The following is a 13,870-nucleotide window of genomic DNA, read 5'->3' on the forward strand; positions in this document are numbered from 1 at the left end:
GGGAAGACCAATGTTTGGCTTCCCAGCCATGTACAGAACGCACAAACTTGTCCAAGGTTTCCAGGTCGAGTAAACATGCCCATCCATATCGCATTCCGTTGCTTGTTCCGACAGCAGTTGGTCTATATTCTGAGAAGAGGCCGAATAAACTTTGTCCGTCGAAATTGTAAATCCCGTCGAACGATATACTCTTGTGGTAAATGGGTAGACCTTATTCAACCGGGTCCACGATCGGATTGGCCCCGTATTACAAAGAAATACTTGCATCCTTTCAAATGTTAAACATCAGATATATCGGTTGTGGGGTAAATGCATACTAAAAACTTATTTGGGAATTTAGCTGGGAATATTTGCCTTTGTTTCGCATAAGACGCAGCAAGTGCTTACTATGGTTGCCCGTTCAGAGAATCAGCAGCCATGGCTTGTTAAAGCTGACTCGGATATAGTTCTGCTGTGCCTCTCTCTGGGAAAAGTCCCATTGCCGTTGATCTTCTTGTTTCAAGAAAGTTTCTTGGAATATTAAAGAGATTTGCTGCGCTAAATGCTTGAGATATCCAGCAGCATCATATGAACTCGTAGAACTTGCTGCTTTCAAACTTCATGTTGCAATCATGGCTGTCGTGAGCGCTCTAGCAGGATTATGTCTCGCAGCTATACTTTGTGCATTTGTTTTCCGATCTTATTTACTTTCCGACGTGCGCATTCCTCCCAGTACAAAGCTACCGCGCGGCCCCAAGGGTATGGCTTTCATGACGAGGAGATACAAACGTACCATGATTTATACTGACGCGAGATTTGCAGGCGTCCCAATTCTGGGAAATCTGCCTCAGGTGCCTCTTACACACTCATGGCTAAAATTCAAGCAATGGGCAGACCAGTATGGCCCGCTCTACAGCCTTTCGCTTGCGGGCAACCGTCACGTCGTTGTGTCTACCGAGAAGATCGCCAACGACCTCCTCCGGGGACGAGGCAACATTTATTCCAGCCGGCCGCATTTGCCCATGAGCTGCGAGCTCCTCAGCCACAACTTGCGCCCTGTGTTGCTCCCGTACAATGATCTCTGGCGCAAGGGACGAAAACTGATGCACAGCCTTGCGTCGGAATCCGCTGCTCCGGCATATGAGCCTGTCCAGATGCGTGAGTCTTTTCGGCTGCTGAAAGACCTCTTGGCAGACCCAAACAATTACGAGACGTGGTTTGAACGATTCTCGGCCGGTCTTGTTCTTCAGCTGGCGTATGGCAAAACGGTCGAGACTGGCGACGAGCCAATTGTGAGAGACATTCTGGAGGTGGTGCATACTCTTGAACGAGTCATCTCGCCAGGCGCATACCTTGTTGATACATTTCCCATCCTGATGTGGCTTCCAAAATGGCTGGCCCCATTCAAGCGCGAAGCAGATGGTCTGCATCAGCGCGAGTTGAGTCTGTTTCGCAAGAATATCGACGACGTTCGGGCTGAGATTGCCAACGGAGATCAGACGCCCTCCTTTTGCAGAAGCTGGCTGGAAAAGGAACACTCTTTTGGCCTGAACACGGACGAGGCGGCGTATGCGATTGGCACAATGTTTGAAGCTGGCGCAGGCACCACAGCTGCAGCTCTGATGTCGTTTATGCTGTCCATGGTGCATCATCCAGAGTGGCAGCGGCGTCTGCAGCAGGAACTCGACGCCGTCGTCGGAAACTCACGTCTCCCCGACTTTGACGATATGCCTCGCCTCCCAACAGTACGGGCAATCGTCAAGGAAACCTTGCGGTGGAGGCCAGTCACTGCCGGCGGCGTGCCGCATCAGCTCATCAAAGACGACGTCTACGAGGGCGTTTTTCTCCCGGCGGGGACGAGCATTCACGCAAACCAGTGGGCGATCCATCGAGATGCCGCTCTCTATCCAGATGCAGAGAATTTCCGCCCCGAGCGCTGGCTGGAGCCTTGTTGGCCAACCTACCGCGAGCCTTTGACTCAGTTTCCGAATCTCCAAAACTTCAGCGCTTTTGGATTCGGCAGGCGTATTTGCCCGGGACAAGCCATTGCAGAACGAAGCTTGAATATTGCAGCTGCTCGTGTCGGCTGGGGCTGTACGGTTTCGAAACTAAAAGGCGTCGAGGTCCCGTTGTACGACTATACAACCGGCCTTAATGTGCAGCCTAACAAGTTCCGTTTCAACCTAGAAGCGAGGGGAACTCACGTCTTGAAGGTACTCGGAGACAAGGCCAAAGACAGTGGAGGGTCTAACGGTGCATGAAACTGGGCATGATATCCGGTTGACTAGGAGAAACTTGTCGAATCCGAGACAATCGCCCCCCAAGCGCGAGAAACAATCACGTTGACCTATCGACAGAGTGCTAGCTACAATGTGAAGCTTTAAGAAGATGAATGCATCACGTGCGTGCCAAGATTCAGCTGGCGCTTTAGAGTGTACCATCAGCCACTACCGCTGCTAGCAGCTACCATATCCATTTGCCACTGTGGCTGTTGGCCTCTGCCGCCATTCCCTTATTTATGTCTGTTGTTCTTGAATCAAGCATGCTGCATGCCAGCAGTTGGCGCTATAGATGACCGTGGCTGAGGAATCTATAACCTTGTTTGCACTGCCTTGGCCAATTCAAATGGGAATTGCAATTTGTTCAAATCCGATGCCTTTGACAAAGCTGGCGTTATAACTTGGTCTCAGTCATAACCAACGCTCCGTCACATCACATGTTGGAGGCATATGGAATAGACACTCGAACTCAACGCTCAGCCCAACACTCGTCACTTTCAGCAAATCAAGACGCCCTTCTTAGTTCAGAATCAAGAGACAAGCGGTACTGCAGCAGCCAGATTCCAGCAATGACTGCCCCCGTCATCCACAACCGCGGCGGACCCGTCCAGACTGCTCATCCCAGAGTCTTCACCTGCTCACAGCCCATCTGCTCAGACGCCGGCTGCGTGGACAACAGCCTACAGTTTGAATGTATTTCACAAGTCAAACAAGGCTACGACATCTCCTTTTCTCGGCTTGACCATGGAATGTGACGGAGACAAGAGCGGATATCCGTACTTGGCCTGTACTTGCGTCGAGGATTTTGTCAACTGTGACGACAACGGCGCTCTTCACGGCCAGGGCAGTCCCAGCGTCGTCGGCGCAAACGGCTACGCTTCGGCCACGACGGTGATTGGAAGGAAAGCAGGGAGTGCGGTGAAGACACAGGCTGCGCAGAGTCAGCCAAGTTCGAAGAGTGCCGCCAACAAGCTTGGATGGCAGGTCAAGTTTGGGCTTGTCACTTTTATAACGGCCGCGTTGGTCCTTTGAGATTTTCTTAGCAGCACTATATACCCAAGAATCTACCATAATCTGCCCAAAAACTGCTGCATTCAGTATGCCATCATTCATTTCATCTAGAGGAATGTGCTGGTTCAACATTTCACAAGTCAAAGCTCAAAACAAATCAACTTCGATGTTAGATTCATTATCATAGCGGTATGTGATAGTGTGACAGCTGTGCTCATTAGAAAATACAGCACTCATCGCCATGATGACTCCAAGCTGGGCCACAAAGACCGCAGAGTGGAAGCCCCGTGGCCCGATAAACTGCATTACAAAGCCCGGGGCAGTGATACCAACACGATAGTATTATACGGCCGCTAAGAAACGTGATAGCTGAGGCTTGGCCTTTACTCAGCATGGTAGGCCGTCCGGGATAACCAATTCGATGCTCTAAAGTATGCAAAAACTGATGAAAGGTGTAATTTCGGTGGGACTGGTCCATATCAGAGAGGGCCAGACGCAATCTGCTGAATATACCGACAGCAAGACAATACAATGCGTGTGCGGGATTCTACGTGGGTGTATCAGAGGTATTTCACCAATCGCATTGTCTGGTAAGCGAACAAAACATTGACAGGTCTCTATTAGAAGTGAACCATGGCAGTGGACTTCAGAGCCATGTCCGAAAGGTTTTTTATACAGACCGTAATACAGACCACATAAAAGAACAATGCCGGACGTGATTCGTCAGCATAATGGTAAGAACACGACGCACGCACGTGCAAGCAAGTATCAGGCCAATATACATTCTAGAAAACTCCTTTGCCCATCTCAGATCCATGAGATCATTGATATGCCTTGGCAATGTGAATACATGGCAAGTAGAGTGCGGAGTGGGGTGGAGTCAGAGAAGGCAGCAACGTCGCCAAAATTCACCATAAACAGACTAATGATTACGTACCTATAGCGTTGGGGGGGCAGGAGCTACGTTGGGATCGTATATATCCTGCCTCCTGAAATAAGGACGACTGGCATATGGCCTTGGCTGACCTGCCTTGTCTTCTGTTACTGTGAACTCGACTGCCTGCAGACGGAAAGTGACAATGGGACAATAATGGAAAGTCACACTCACTCAGCCTCGGAATTATTGAGAATCCGTCCAGCTCCCAGCAACCTTACTTGGTTTCTCCAAATCTTTTTGTTTGTTTGTTTCTTCTTTTCTCGGCCCCATCTTCTCCTTCTCCTTCTCCTTCTCCTTCTTCTCCTTCTTCTCTCTTCTTCTTCTTCTTCTTCTTCTTCTTCTTCTTCTTCTTCTTCTTCTTCTTCTTCTTCTTCTTCTTCTTCTTCTTCTTCTTCTTCTTCTTCTTCTTCTTCTTCTTCTTCTTCTTCTTCTTCTTCTTCTTCTTCTTCTTCTTCTTCTTCTTCTTCTTCTTCTTCTTCTTCTTCTTCTTCTTCTTCTTCTTCTTCTTCTTCTTCTTCTTCTTCTTCTTCTTCTTCTTCTTCTTCTTCTTCTTCTTCTTCTTCTTCTTCTTCTTCTTCTTCTTCTTCTTCTTCTTCTTCTTCTTCTTCTTCTTCTTCTTCTTCTTCTTCTTCTTCTTCTTCTTCTTCTTCTTCTTCTTCTTCTTCTTCTTCTTCTTCTTCTTCTTCATCATCATCTTCTTCTTCTTCTGCAGCAATGTCGTATGCAGGCCCTCACCATCCAATGATCTGTCCAAATACACTGTTGCTAATCTGTATTTATATAGAGACGAACCACATTTCTGGGGCCGCGCCTCCAACGCCCGCCACCATCACCCCCTCTAAGTGAGTCTTGAATTGATGGATGTGAATAGCTTCGTTTTACTGACGGCATATCAGTCTTGAGGAAGGTGTTTCCTCTGCTCTCCCCCCGCACCCTCCGCAGCCGCCCCATTCGCGCCATCACCGCCGACACCACGAAAGACTAGTTGTTTTTTGTGTGAGTGTTTTTCCTGTGGTATGCTTTAGTAGTTAGCTATTTTACTGATTTAAAATTTTCAGGACTGGCACAATATATAGGGTGACATTGTGGGTCGCGGCCATTGAGGCCATTTTCATGATAACCCGTGGTTTTCTTCAATAGACATAATTACAGTAAACATAATTATTTTTAGGGAGCCATTATGCAGCATCCGAGTTCTGTTATCTAACACCCTAAAAATAAAGAGAGAAGTTATGTATCTAGTACCCCGATTATGTTATTTAGCACTCCAGCTGTAGTTACTACTGCTACTACTGCTACTACTGCTACTACTGCTACTACTGCTACTACTGCTACTACTGCTACTACTGCTACTACTGCTACTACTGCTACTACTGCTACTACTGCTACTACTGCTACTACTGCTACTACTGCTTTTATATGTACCTATTTAGTGGTTGTGCATTTTAATATGTAGACTAGCTGCCTTGTTGTGCTACAGCTGGGGTGTTGGATAATAAGATTGGGGTGCTGGATAACTTCTCCCTATTTTTAATGCAACGATCGATTGGCTTTGTGCAGTGACTGTTATTGTGGCTACGCGCCATCCCCCTCATGCCTCGTCATAATGAGAATACCAATCCCACCAAGAGTATATTTACATTTGCGTCGGGCCGATCCCTCTGGACATATAAACCAAATGCACAACACATGATGCAAAGTTTCAACTCACCAAAGCCAGCTACTTGACGGACAGGGCACTTGCAGAATCATCGACCATGGTTGCAGAATCATCAACCACGGCTGCAGAATCATCAACTACGCTGGTAGTCAAACCTCGCTGCACGCACTATATCCCCTGCCATTGCCCCTCGCTCCCCGAGTACGCTTGTCCGCCGATAGAAGATGAATCGTCTCCATTGTGGCTGCAAAGACCTCATGAAGACGAAGACTGGAACAAGTTCTTACTTGAGAAAATGGCAAGGCATCGTTGGCGACGGATAGCTGTTGCCATGCACGATGCATGGTTGGCGTTCAAAATCGGTCGTCCGCTAACACCATTCTACACACCACTATTTCGATGGCTGATATCGTCTGACCATGTTCCCCGGGGATACAAAGATGGACAGGCACCATGGCGCATGCTTATACGGGCCTATACATCGGACCTACCCGGGCAATTGGCTGCTGGAAGCAGTGAAGAGTCCATATTCTCATGGCGAAAGTATCCGAGATATATGGGCCGAGTGCATCATCGCACAAAACTCGACAATGCGCCCCCCTGAGATAACGTGCGGGAGACGAGCTGTCTTCTCTCAATATAGGAATGATTCCAATCAAAGCTTAATTGGAGCGTGGCTTGTTATAGTCTACATCTGGGCTACTGATAGTGCATGGCTGGAGAAGACCAATGTTGCAGACTTGGTCTCCCGTGATAGTGTGACCGGGTAAGTGATGAGTGACTGGAGCTTGTGCCCTGCATATTATATTAAAACGTCACTTACACATTACATGTTGGTTCCCTAGTATTCGCGCTTGGGAGTTTCTTAATGCAGTTGATACTTCCACCGAGGTTCTGCACCTGTTCTATACATGTCAAACAAGGAAGTCTCCAGAACAGGACGTGGTATACGCTGGACACCCGTATGAACAGTACAACTCTGTTCAAATGAAGCGCGGAGACCCTGTACCGGCCAGACTCGCTGGACTGAGACGCTTAATGAACGGGCGGGCAAGACATTTGTATTGCGCGGCATATGAGTACGATACGTGTACATGTGACAGATTCAACTCTGCACAAATTTAAAGGATAAAATGGTTTTACCCCAGCCATTCTCTGCCGACTGTAATACATGTAAACAATGTCTATTAATTAGTACCTTGTCAAAGCAATGCGGAATGAGTCCGCAGATTATACAAGCAAACTCCCAAATAGCTGGCCCAGATTGGTGGCAGATGCCACTGACACAAATATAATTAGCTCTCCAGTTCGCAACATACAATAAACGAATCATCAAAGCATTCACGGATAGATTCACTTGATGAGTGATGCCTTGTATTATATTTATAAATGCACTGCTACACAATGCATGCAAATGAGTAACTCGTTCAAGTACAATCTTAAAGCAGTAAAACTCTTATTCAAAGGGACCGCTGGCGGATTGGAAAAAAAAAAAGACCTGTCTTGATACCGCCAATAACCAAGAAGCTGTCAGTCCGTCGATTGCCTTATAATCCATATTACCAGCTCAAAACCCCCATGATGCGGCCATGAGGCAAATGATAGCAACGTCCTCTTGATGAACAGATAAAAATGCGAGAGATGGAATTGGAAAATAAAAAAAAATTAAAAATGATTGAACGCGGAGAAGAAGACAGGTTTCGAGAGGAATCTCGGTAAAGGCCCTGGGTTGAATTGTTTTGGCCCAGCCTTGGCCATCAATTGTCCCATGATTGATAAGATTCTCTCAAGATATTGCCACGGACAATACCTGCATCAGTGGCTGCCACATAGCAATCTTCGCCCTCAAACCAGGTCTGCAGCTCAGTAGTGTCAACCTTTTTATATACCCGAACGGTTGACTGAGATGGAACCCCACATGCGTCTCTGACTATTCTGCGCTTGGTAGTCTCCGTGGTGGTGAACTGCTTCCTTGACCCTGGCCCCTCAATCTCGAGCGAGAATTTATATTCAGTAAAGCCTGCGTTGGCATTGATAGCATCGAAGGCTTCCTCTCCGGATTCGAATCTGAACTGTTCCTCCGTCGCTGCCTCGCGGGTAACCACGGCGTTGCTGCTACTGTTCATCTTGCCAAACTGCAGCACCGACTCATAGCTGAGAGATTTCAGGTTGGCCATCTCCATGAAGCTCTCCATTCTGGCAGGTGTCCTGAATTGGTCAACCTATTCATCTGTTGGGTCATTCATGCGGTATTTCTGGCATTCGCAGTTGCTTCTTCGCACACCTGAGTCACGAATGACTCGACCTAGGTTTTGGTATGAAGGAGGAGGGGTACGATTGCCCGAGCGCGGAGGAGGCTGAAGACCGTCATCTGATGAAGACAGAGCGAATCGGACGTGGCGATTGTTTGACATTTGGGGGAATGGAATATAAAGAACCTTGAGCTCTATTATCTTTGAGAAACAAGTTGCTTGACGGATGGTATGAGTCTGGAGATGCAAGGCTGTGTGCAGAAGACGTGTTGCTCTATATACCCGAGCATGGCTCTCTACCGGCAGCCATGTTTTTTTCCCCAAAGGCCCTTGTGATTCAAACGGCCTTTGTCCAAAGATTACCGCTGTGCTAATACATCTGCAGCATGTTGCATATACGAGGCCGGATGTTTTGTGACGCGATGGAGAAAACCAATCACGGGATACTGTTGCGCATACGTACGACATCGAGAGCCCCGAACACGTCGCTCAACGCCCTTGTAGCACAATGCCCGAAGACGATTAGTTCGTGGTTTTACACATACGTGGAACATGGGGAATTGGTGTTATCACTTACACCTCTGATAAGCAGCCATCGAGGGGGTCTTTTCGTCCCACGTTACGCGCAGAGCAGCATAAATAGATAAGGCGTGCTACCATGAGGCCAGCCTTTGACTGGCTGCCCCTGTTTCCACGTTGGACCCAAGACACGTGTACGAACTCTTCTGGGTCCTGGAAGGCATTGTAACATGAATAATATATGCAGCAGGGCGGGGTTGGGCACAACGCATAGTCGATGCTCTCGGGTCGAGTCGCAATCCGCCAGGCTGACGATTCAAGTGCTTGGTTCAAACCAGGCCGAGGTATCACTGGCCAGTGAGATGTCTCATCACATCGGACGAACGCAGACACCTGTACCTGGCGAAATGCAGCCGGCTTGTGAGCGCATTTGCTGCGGCCAGGAGATCTGGCAAACACTTGGCCGCAACATATGGCTCCATGTCCATGTATCTGGCCTTAAGCACTGCAGTGATGCTGCGGTTTGTAAGATTCAACAAGTGGCCATCATTGAGTGCGGTTTGCCAGTAGAGTACTTAGAGGACCTGCTAACTGGACCAGACTTTAATGAATATAGGGATAGACTGCTGATCAAATGCTAGATGAAAAGTAAGATGCTCAGCCCACTTGATTCGTACTCGGCCTACCGTATGAAGCGAGAAAAATAACATGTGCATCTCTCACGGCACTCAATAGGCCAAGACTCCCAGCATCCTTGGTCAAACCCCTAAGAATGCCAAATAAACTCGTAATAGGCCGTCTAGAGGTGAGATGAAGCCAAGTCTGGGACAGCTCGGCTGGCTCGAGTCCTTTTGCCGCCGGGCCTCTGTCGTCGCCGTCTATTCAGGTTCAGGGGCTAGAGCCATGTAGCGTCATAGACATCCAACAAAGCAATATATACCGCCAATGCAAGCAAAATTCAGGCTTCCTCCATGCTTGCACTCTCGTTCGTCTGAAGTAACGGCGTGTTTGAAGCTCAGCAAAGCACCAGGGCCCAGCAATTCCGGACCACGATTCTTCCTAGGCCGGCCTCTGCCCCGTAGGCACGTCCCCTGTAGGCACGTCCCCTGTAGGCACCACAGCACAGCTCTCCCCATTCCGAGGCCCTGAAGCTCTTCTACCCAGCTTCATCATAATTGCCTTCAAGTATTCCATCTCCATGTCTTCCGCCGAGAGCTTCCATGCTCCGCCTCCTGGCGCTACAATCCACCAGCTCAAGATCAAGACCATATTCGATGCTCTCAGCGAGCGCGACAAGCTCTATGCCCACTACCTTGCACGCGCAGCATGGCATGGAAGCAGAATCGTTATGCGGCAGGTGTCGCCAGAAAGCCCCGACATCTTCGACTTCATCATGCATCTCTACCATGCTTGTGATGGGAAATGAGACACCTTGGTAGCGCAATGGGACACCTTGGTAGCGCAATGCAATGTCACTCCCGAAGAGCTGGCTTCATTTCTCGAATATGCTGCCATGTTCCTTTGCAACTTGGGCAACTTCAATGTGAGCCAAGAGCGCAGTCTGCCGTCTTGTGCGTCTTCTGCTGCCGCTGACCACAAGTTAGGGAGAGGGCGACCAGAAATTCGTCCCTGATGTATCAGCAGAAGCTCTCAGGAAGCTTGCTAGCATTTCCCCAAAGACGGAAGCCGGGTTAGACAAGATGATCGACCCTCTTCTAGCAGTTCCACCGTTCAGCCTGGGATACCCTGGTGAAAATACGCAGTCGGGCTACTACCCTACCGAGGAGCCCATCACCAGGGATGACATCGCCAAGGTCTCGGACGTGATGAACAAAAGGTCAATCGGCCCGGAGAATACCCGCGTTCGAAAAGTGCTCAAGGATGGCAAGCCTGTGTTGCAGCTGTTGCAAGCTTCTGCAGAAACTGATGTGCTCGAGAGTGGTGACAACGAACTCGCAGATGGTATCTTGCTTGTCCGAGGAGACCACTCGGAGGAACTGGCCAAGATCTGCTCTGATTTGGAAATGGCGAAGCAGTATGCAGGCAACGATAAACAGACTGCGTTTTTGACACATTACATCGAATGCTTTCGTACTGGCAGTTTAGAAGCCTTCCAGGAGTCGCAAAAGACCTGGGTGACGGATGTATCGGCCACAGTCGAAAACATACTTGGCTTCATCGAGCCTTACCGCGACCCCGCTGGAATCCGTTCTGAGTGGGAGGCCATGATAGGCATTGCCGATGCCGATGAAATCAAGAAGTTGAAAACCTTTGTCGACAGCTCAGCTACATTCATTCGACAGCTCCCATGGGCGGTCGAGGGAGTGAATGATGGCAAAGGGCCATATGAGAAGAGTCTATTTGAGGCTCCAGACTTTACTAGTGTCCACGGTTAGTCACCTAATTGTCTTCTTCTGCCTTCACCAAAAGAAAGGGAGATTAATCACTTGTCCTAGCACTGGCTGTGTGCGGCAGCATCGTCTTCGAAGCCGCCAATCTCCCAAATGTGGGGGTTTTTTTTTTCTTAACCCATCTAATCTTGTTTGCCATTAATAAACTAATGTCGATAGTACGAATACATCCGAGAAACCCACGGCTTCAAGAACATTGTCCTCGCAAATCGTCTCAGCGTCAACAATAACCCTGACCTTCCCTGCTATTGGGTTGACTCTTCCGAGCTCAAGTTTTTCCAAAGTACCACGCACATTGTGAGATTTCTCACCACTGCCATTCATGAATTGATTAGTCACGGCACAGGCAAGCTCCTCAGCGAGACTTCTCCAGGAACCTACAACTTTGACAAGCAGAATCCTCCAATCAGCCCCCTCAGCGGGGAAGCCATAACTTCACACTATCGACCCGGCCAGACGTGGACAAGTGTGTTTGGGAAGCTGGCAGGAACAGTGGAGGAATGTCGTGCAATCTTGATGTCGGAATATTTCATGGATAACAAGCATCTGCTGAGCATTTTTGGCTACACCGATAGCAGCAGCATCACAGCTCAAGACCGTACGTCGCAAAAATCCAAATTACTGTATAATACGACACTAATTCTCCATCAAATGTAGTTCTCTACGCCACATATCTCAATATTGGCGTCGATGGCCTGCAAGCACTCGAGCATTACAACTTCCAAGACCAAGCCTGGGGCCAAGTCCACCACCAGGCTCACTTCTCCATTCTTAAACACCTCCTACAAGACGGCGACGGAGTCATCTCCATCGCGCACCATCCTACGCAGCAATCTCTCACAGTAAAAGTTGACCGATCCAAAATCCTTTCCCACGGTAAACAATCTCTGGGCTCGTATCTCTGCAAGCTACACATCTGGCGCTGCACCGCCGATGTGTCCGCATGCAAAAACTTCTATGAGCCGTTGTGTGCAGTTGATGGTGTGTATGAAGAATGGCGGAAGATTGTCGTGTCGAAACCGAAGATGAAGTGGAAGTTTGTGCAGCCAAATACTTTCCTCACGGGTGGAAATGTCCAAGTCAAGGTTTACAAGGAAACTAACGAGGGCCTTATCCAGTCGTGGGCTGAGAGGGACATTTGAAAATGGAAAATCGCTAGGCATAGTATGTTCTAGTGCCCATTATACGACTTGTCAGCCCAGCATGCTTGTGGTTCCTGTAATTAGGCATTCGGCTTCGCTACCTGGTTTACTTGATGGCACTACATAGCACTACATAGCATTCAGATCGGACCCTTTCAGGCAAATACCCGCACTGATAGCCACACCGCACGCAGTGTACCGAGGAGGCATATTCGTATTTTCGTCCTCTCTTGCTTTCTGATCTAGGGTTCCTCATCAATTCCCTACCGCCAAAAAATCGGCACCCATCTATCATAGGTGTCTTCGTTCCCAAATTGCGTCGCACTTTTATCCCTCCTGAGCAAATATATTTCGGCCTCGTCTCTCAAATCTTGTGCTTCTTCCTCACTGTCATCTTTCTCGTCCTCATTTGTAGACGAGTTCTGGACTAGAGCCTCGGAGAGTTTGAACAGGCCGCGCGCGTGCTCAACGGGCATGGTGTCGGCATGGAATTTTGTGATCTCGAGGGCGTCACGGAGATGTTTACTAAACAGTGAATATTGTTAAAATACGAGTTTAGAGAAATAGAAAGCATAAGGTTGAAATGTAGAAGACCGATAGGAAAAAGAGAAGAGGGGGGGGAAGATAAACATACATGGCAGCCTCCACCTTGCCCTGATCTAGGCAAACCACGCCCGTCTTGTAAATGCATCCTGCATTGAACGGGTGAGAGCGCGTCTGATCACCTTTGAACCACATATTCTGCGCTTCCATGAAACTTGCCTCGGCAGATTCTGGCCTGTTCCTACGTCGTTCAAGGATACCTTGGACAAAGTATGTGCTGCGAGAGACGTTAGTCGTATTGTATGAAAGGACGAGAGACTGTACGTACTAAGCCAGCATTGCCCAGTTTAGAGGTTTCTCCTGCTTAAACTCTCTGATTGAAACGTCGAGCAAGGACTTCGCCTCATCGTACCTCTCCAGATACACAAGACACCTCGCGGTATTCTTCTTTGTGACCGTGGGCCAGTCCCCTTCCCTGCCTTCCTTTACATTCCACGCGGTCCAGGTAACGCGCGACTTTTCAAACCACATGAGCGCTGTTTCATGCTGGTTGGCAGTGTTGTAGTTGTATCCGAGGTTCTGCTCGAAACCGCCGAGGAGGCCGCCCTTGCGAGGCTCTTCTTCTAGGCGCATCTTGTAGCCCTTGGTGTTTAGTTCAATGGCTTCTTCGACCTTGCCGATGCTTTCGTACATGCTGGCTTGATGGGATAGTGTCGAGGCCTTGATATCGATGGCGTGTTTCTGGTCATCGAGTGTGTCCACGGCTAGGAGATTCAATTCGCAGACGTCCACGAGCTCTCTGAATGCATTGATCTCGTAGAGATACCTGGTATCGAGTTAACATATTGTCGCAAAATTATAGCAGGCAGTATCCCACCTCTGACAATCTTTCAAAAGCTCACAGAACAGAGATGACGCTCTGAATTTCTTCGAGTGTTTGCGCCCCTCCTTGAAATTGTCTTTCAAACAGAGGACGTGTTGTAAGCAACGATTGCACTGAGTCCACTGATGATAGAATTGATTCTTGTTCGTCGCGTCTGACTGTTTGGGAAAGGCATTGTATACTAGCACCACTGTATTGTCGAATGCCTGTTGTCGCTCCTCTGGGGATAGGAAAGACCGGAATTGCGTCTGCAC

The 13,870-nt window shown here is 48.6% G+C and overlaps 7 protein-coding genes across 7 annotated transcripts; 4 read left to right on the plus strand and 3 right to left on the minus strand.

The window, feature by feature from the left end:
• Positions 1–611: 611 nt before the first annotated feature.
• TrAtP1_009856 (uncharacterized protein) lies at positions 612–2,240 on the plus strand (the record flags this gene model as incomplete). Its single annotated transcript, XM_066114471.1, has 2 exons — positions 612–738; positions 802–2,240. The coding sequence occupies 2 exons, from the start codon at positions 612–614 to the stop codon at positions 2,238–2,240; spliced, it is 1,566 nt and encodes a 521-aa protein (XP_065970567.1).
• Positions 2,241–2,963: 723 nt separating this feature from the next.
• TrAtP1_009857 (uncharacterized protein) lies at positions 2,964–3,401 on the minus strand (the record flags this gene model as incomplete). The annotated part of the gene is made up of 1 exon (XM_066114472.1): positions 2,964–3,401. The coding sequence occupies one exon, from the start codon at positions 3,399–3,401 to the stop codon at positions 2,964–2,966; it is 438 nt and encodes a 145-aa protein (XP_065970568.1).
• A 574-nt stretch (positions 3,402–3,975) lies between these two features.
• TrAtP1_009858 (uncharacterized protein) lies at positions 3,976–5,191 on the plus strand (the record flags this gene model as incomplete). Its single annotated transcript, XM_066114473.1, has 3 exons — positions 3,976–4,003; positions 4,991–5,048; positions 5,110–5,191. The coding sequence occupies 3 exons, from the start codon at positions 3,976–3,978 to the stop codon at positions 5,189–5,191; spliced, it is 168 nt and encodes a 55-aa protein (XP_065970569.1).
• A 2,432-nt stretch (positions 5,192–7,623) lies between these two features.
• Positions 7,624–8,061, minus strand: TrAtP1_009859 (uncharacterized protein; the record flags this gene model as incomplete). The annotated part of the gene is made up of 1 exon (XM_014091097.1): positions 7,624–8,061. One exon carries the CDS (start codon positions 8,059–8,061, stop codon positions 7,624–7,626), a length of 438 nt encoding a protein of 145 aa, XP_013946572.1.
• Positions 8,062–9,835: 1,774 nt separating this feature from the next.
• On the plus strand, positions 9,836–10,063 carry TrAtP1_009860 (uncharacterized protein; the record flags this gene model as incomplete). The annotated part of the gene is made up of 1 exon (XM_066114474.1): positions 9,836–10,063. One exon carries the CDS (start codon positions 9,836–9,838, stop codon positions 10,061–10,063), a length of 228 nt encoding a protein of 75 aa, XP_065970570.1.
• An 87-nt stretch (positions 10,064–10,150) lies between these two features.
• TrAtP1_009861 (uncharacterized protein) lies at positions 10,151–12,190 on the plus strand (the record flags this gene model as incomplete). Its single annotated transcript, XM_066114475.1, has 5 exons — positions 10,151–10,180; positions 10,242–11,028; positions 11,094–11,149; positions 11,208–11,646; positions 11,706–12,190. 5 exons carry the CDS (start codon positions 10,151–10,153, stop codon positions 12,188–12,190), a joined length of 1,797 nt encoding a protein of 598 aa, XP_065970571.1.
• A 203-nt stretch (positions 12,191–12,393) lies between these two features.
• TrAtP1_009862 (uncharacterized protein) lies at positions 12,394–13,651 on the minus strand. Its single transcript, XM_014091094.2, has 4 exons — positions 13,611–13,651; positions 13,062–13,559; positions 12,825–13,010; positions 12,394–12,715 (listed from the first exon to the last, which is right to left on the minus strand). The coding sequence occupies exons 2-4, from the start codon at positions 13,424–13,426 to the stop codon at positions 12,454–12,456; spliced, it is 813 nt and encodes a 270-aa protein (XP_013946569.2). The 5' UTR covers positions 13,427–13,559; positions 13,611–13,651; the 3' UTR covers positions 12,394–12,453.
• Positions 13,652–13,870: the final 219 nt, after the last annotated feature.

This window comes from Trichoderma atroviride, chromosome 5 (genome assembly GCF_020647795.1).
Source record: "Trichoderma atroviride chromosome 5, complete sequence".
NCBI classification, from domain to species: domain Eukaryota; kingdom Fungi; phylum Ascomycota; class Sordariomycetes; order Hypocreales; family Hypocreaceae; genus Trichoderma; species Trichoderma atroviride.

Excerpts from the sequence above, each read along its gene's own strand:
- TrAtP1_009862 (XM_014091094.2), bottom strand. The coding sequence starts at position 13,426 with ATGTACGAAAGCATCGGCAAGGTCGAAGAAGCCATTGAACTAAACACC. Across the intron at positions 13,011-13,061 it reads AACTGGGCAATGCTGGCTTA|CACATACTTTGTCCAAGGTA; the intron begins GTACGTACAGTC and ends CGTCTCTCGCAG. Across the intron at positions 12,716-12,824 it reads GGCAAGGTGGAGGCTGCCAT|TAAACATCTCCGTGACGCCC; the intron begins GTATGTTTATCT and ends TTCACTGTTTAG.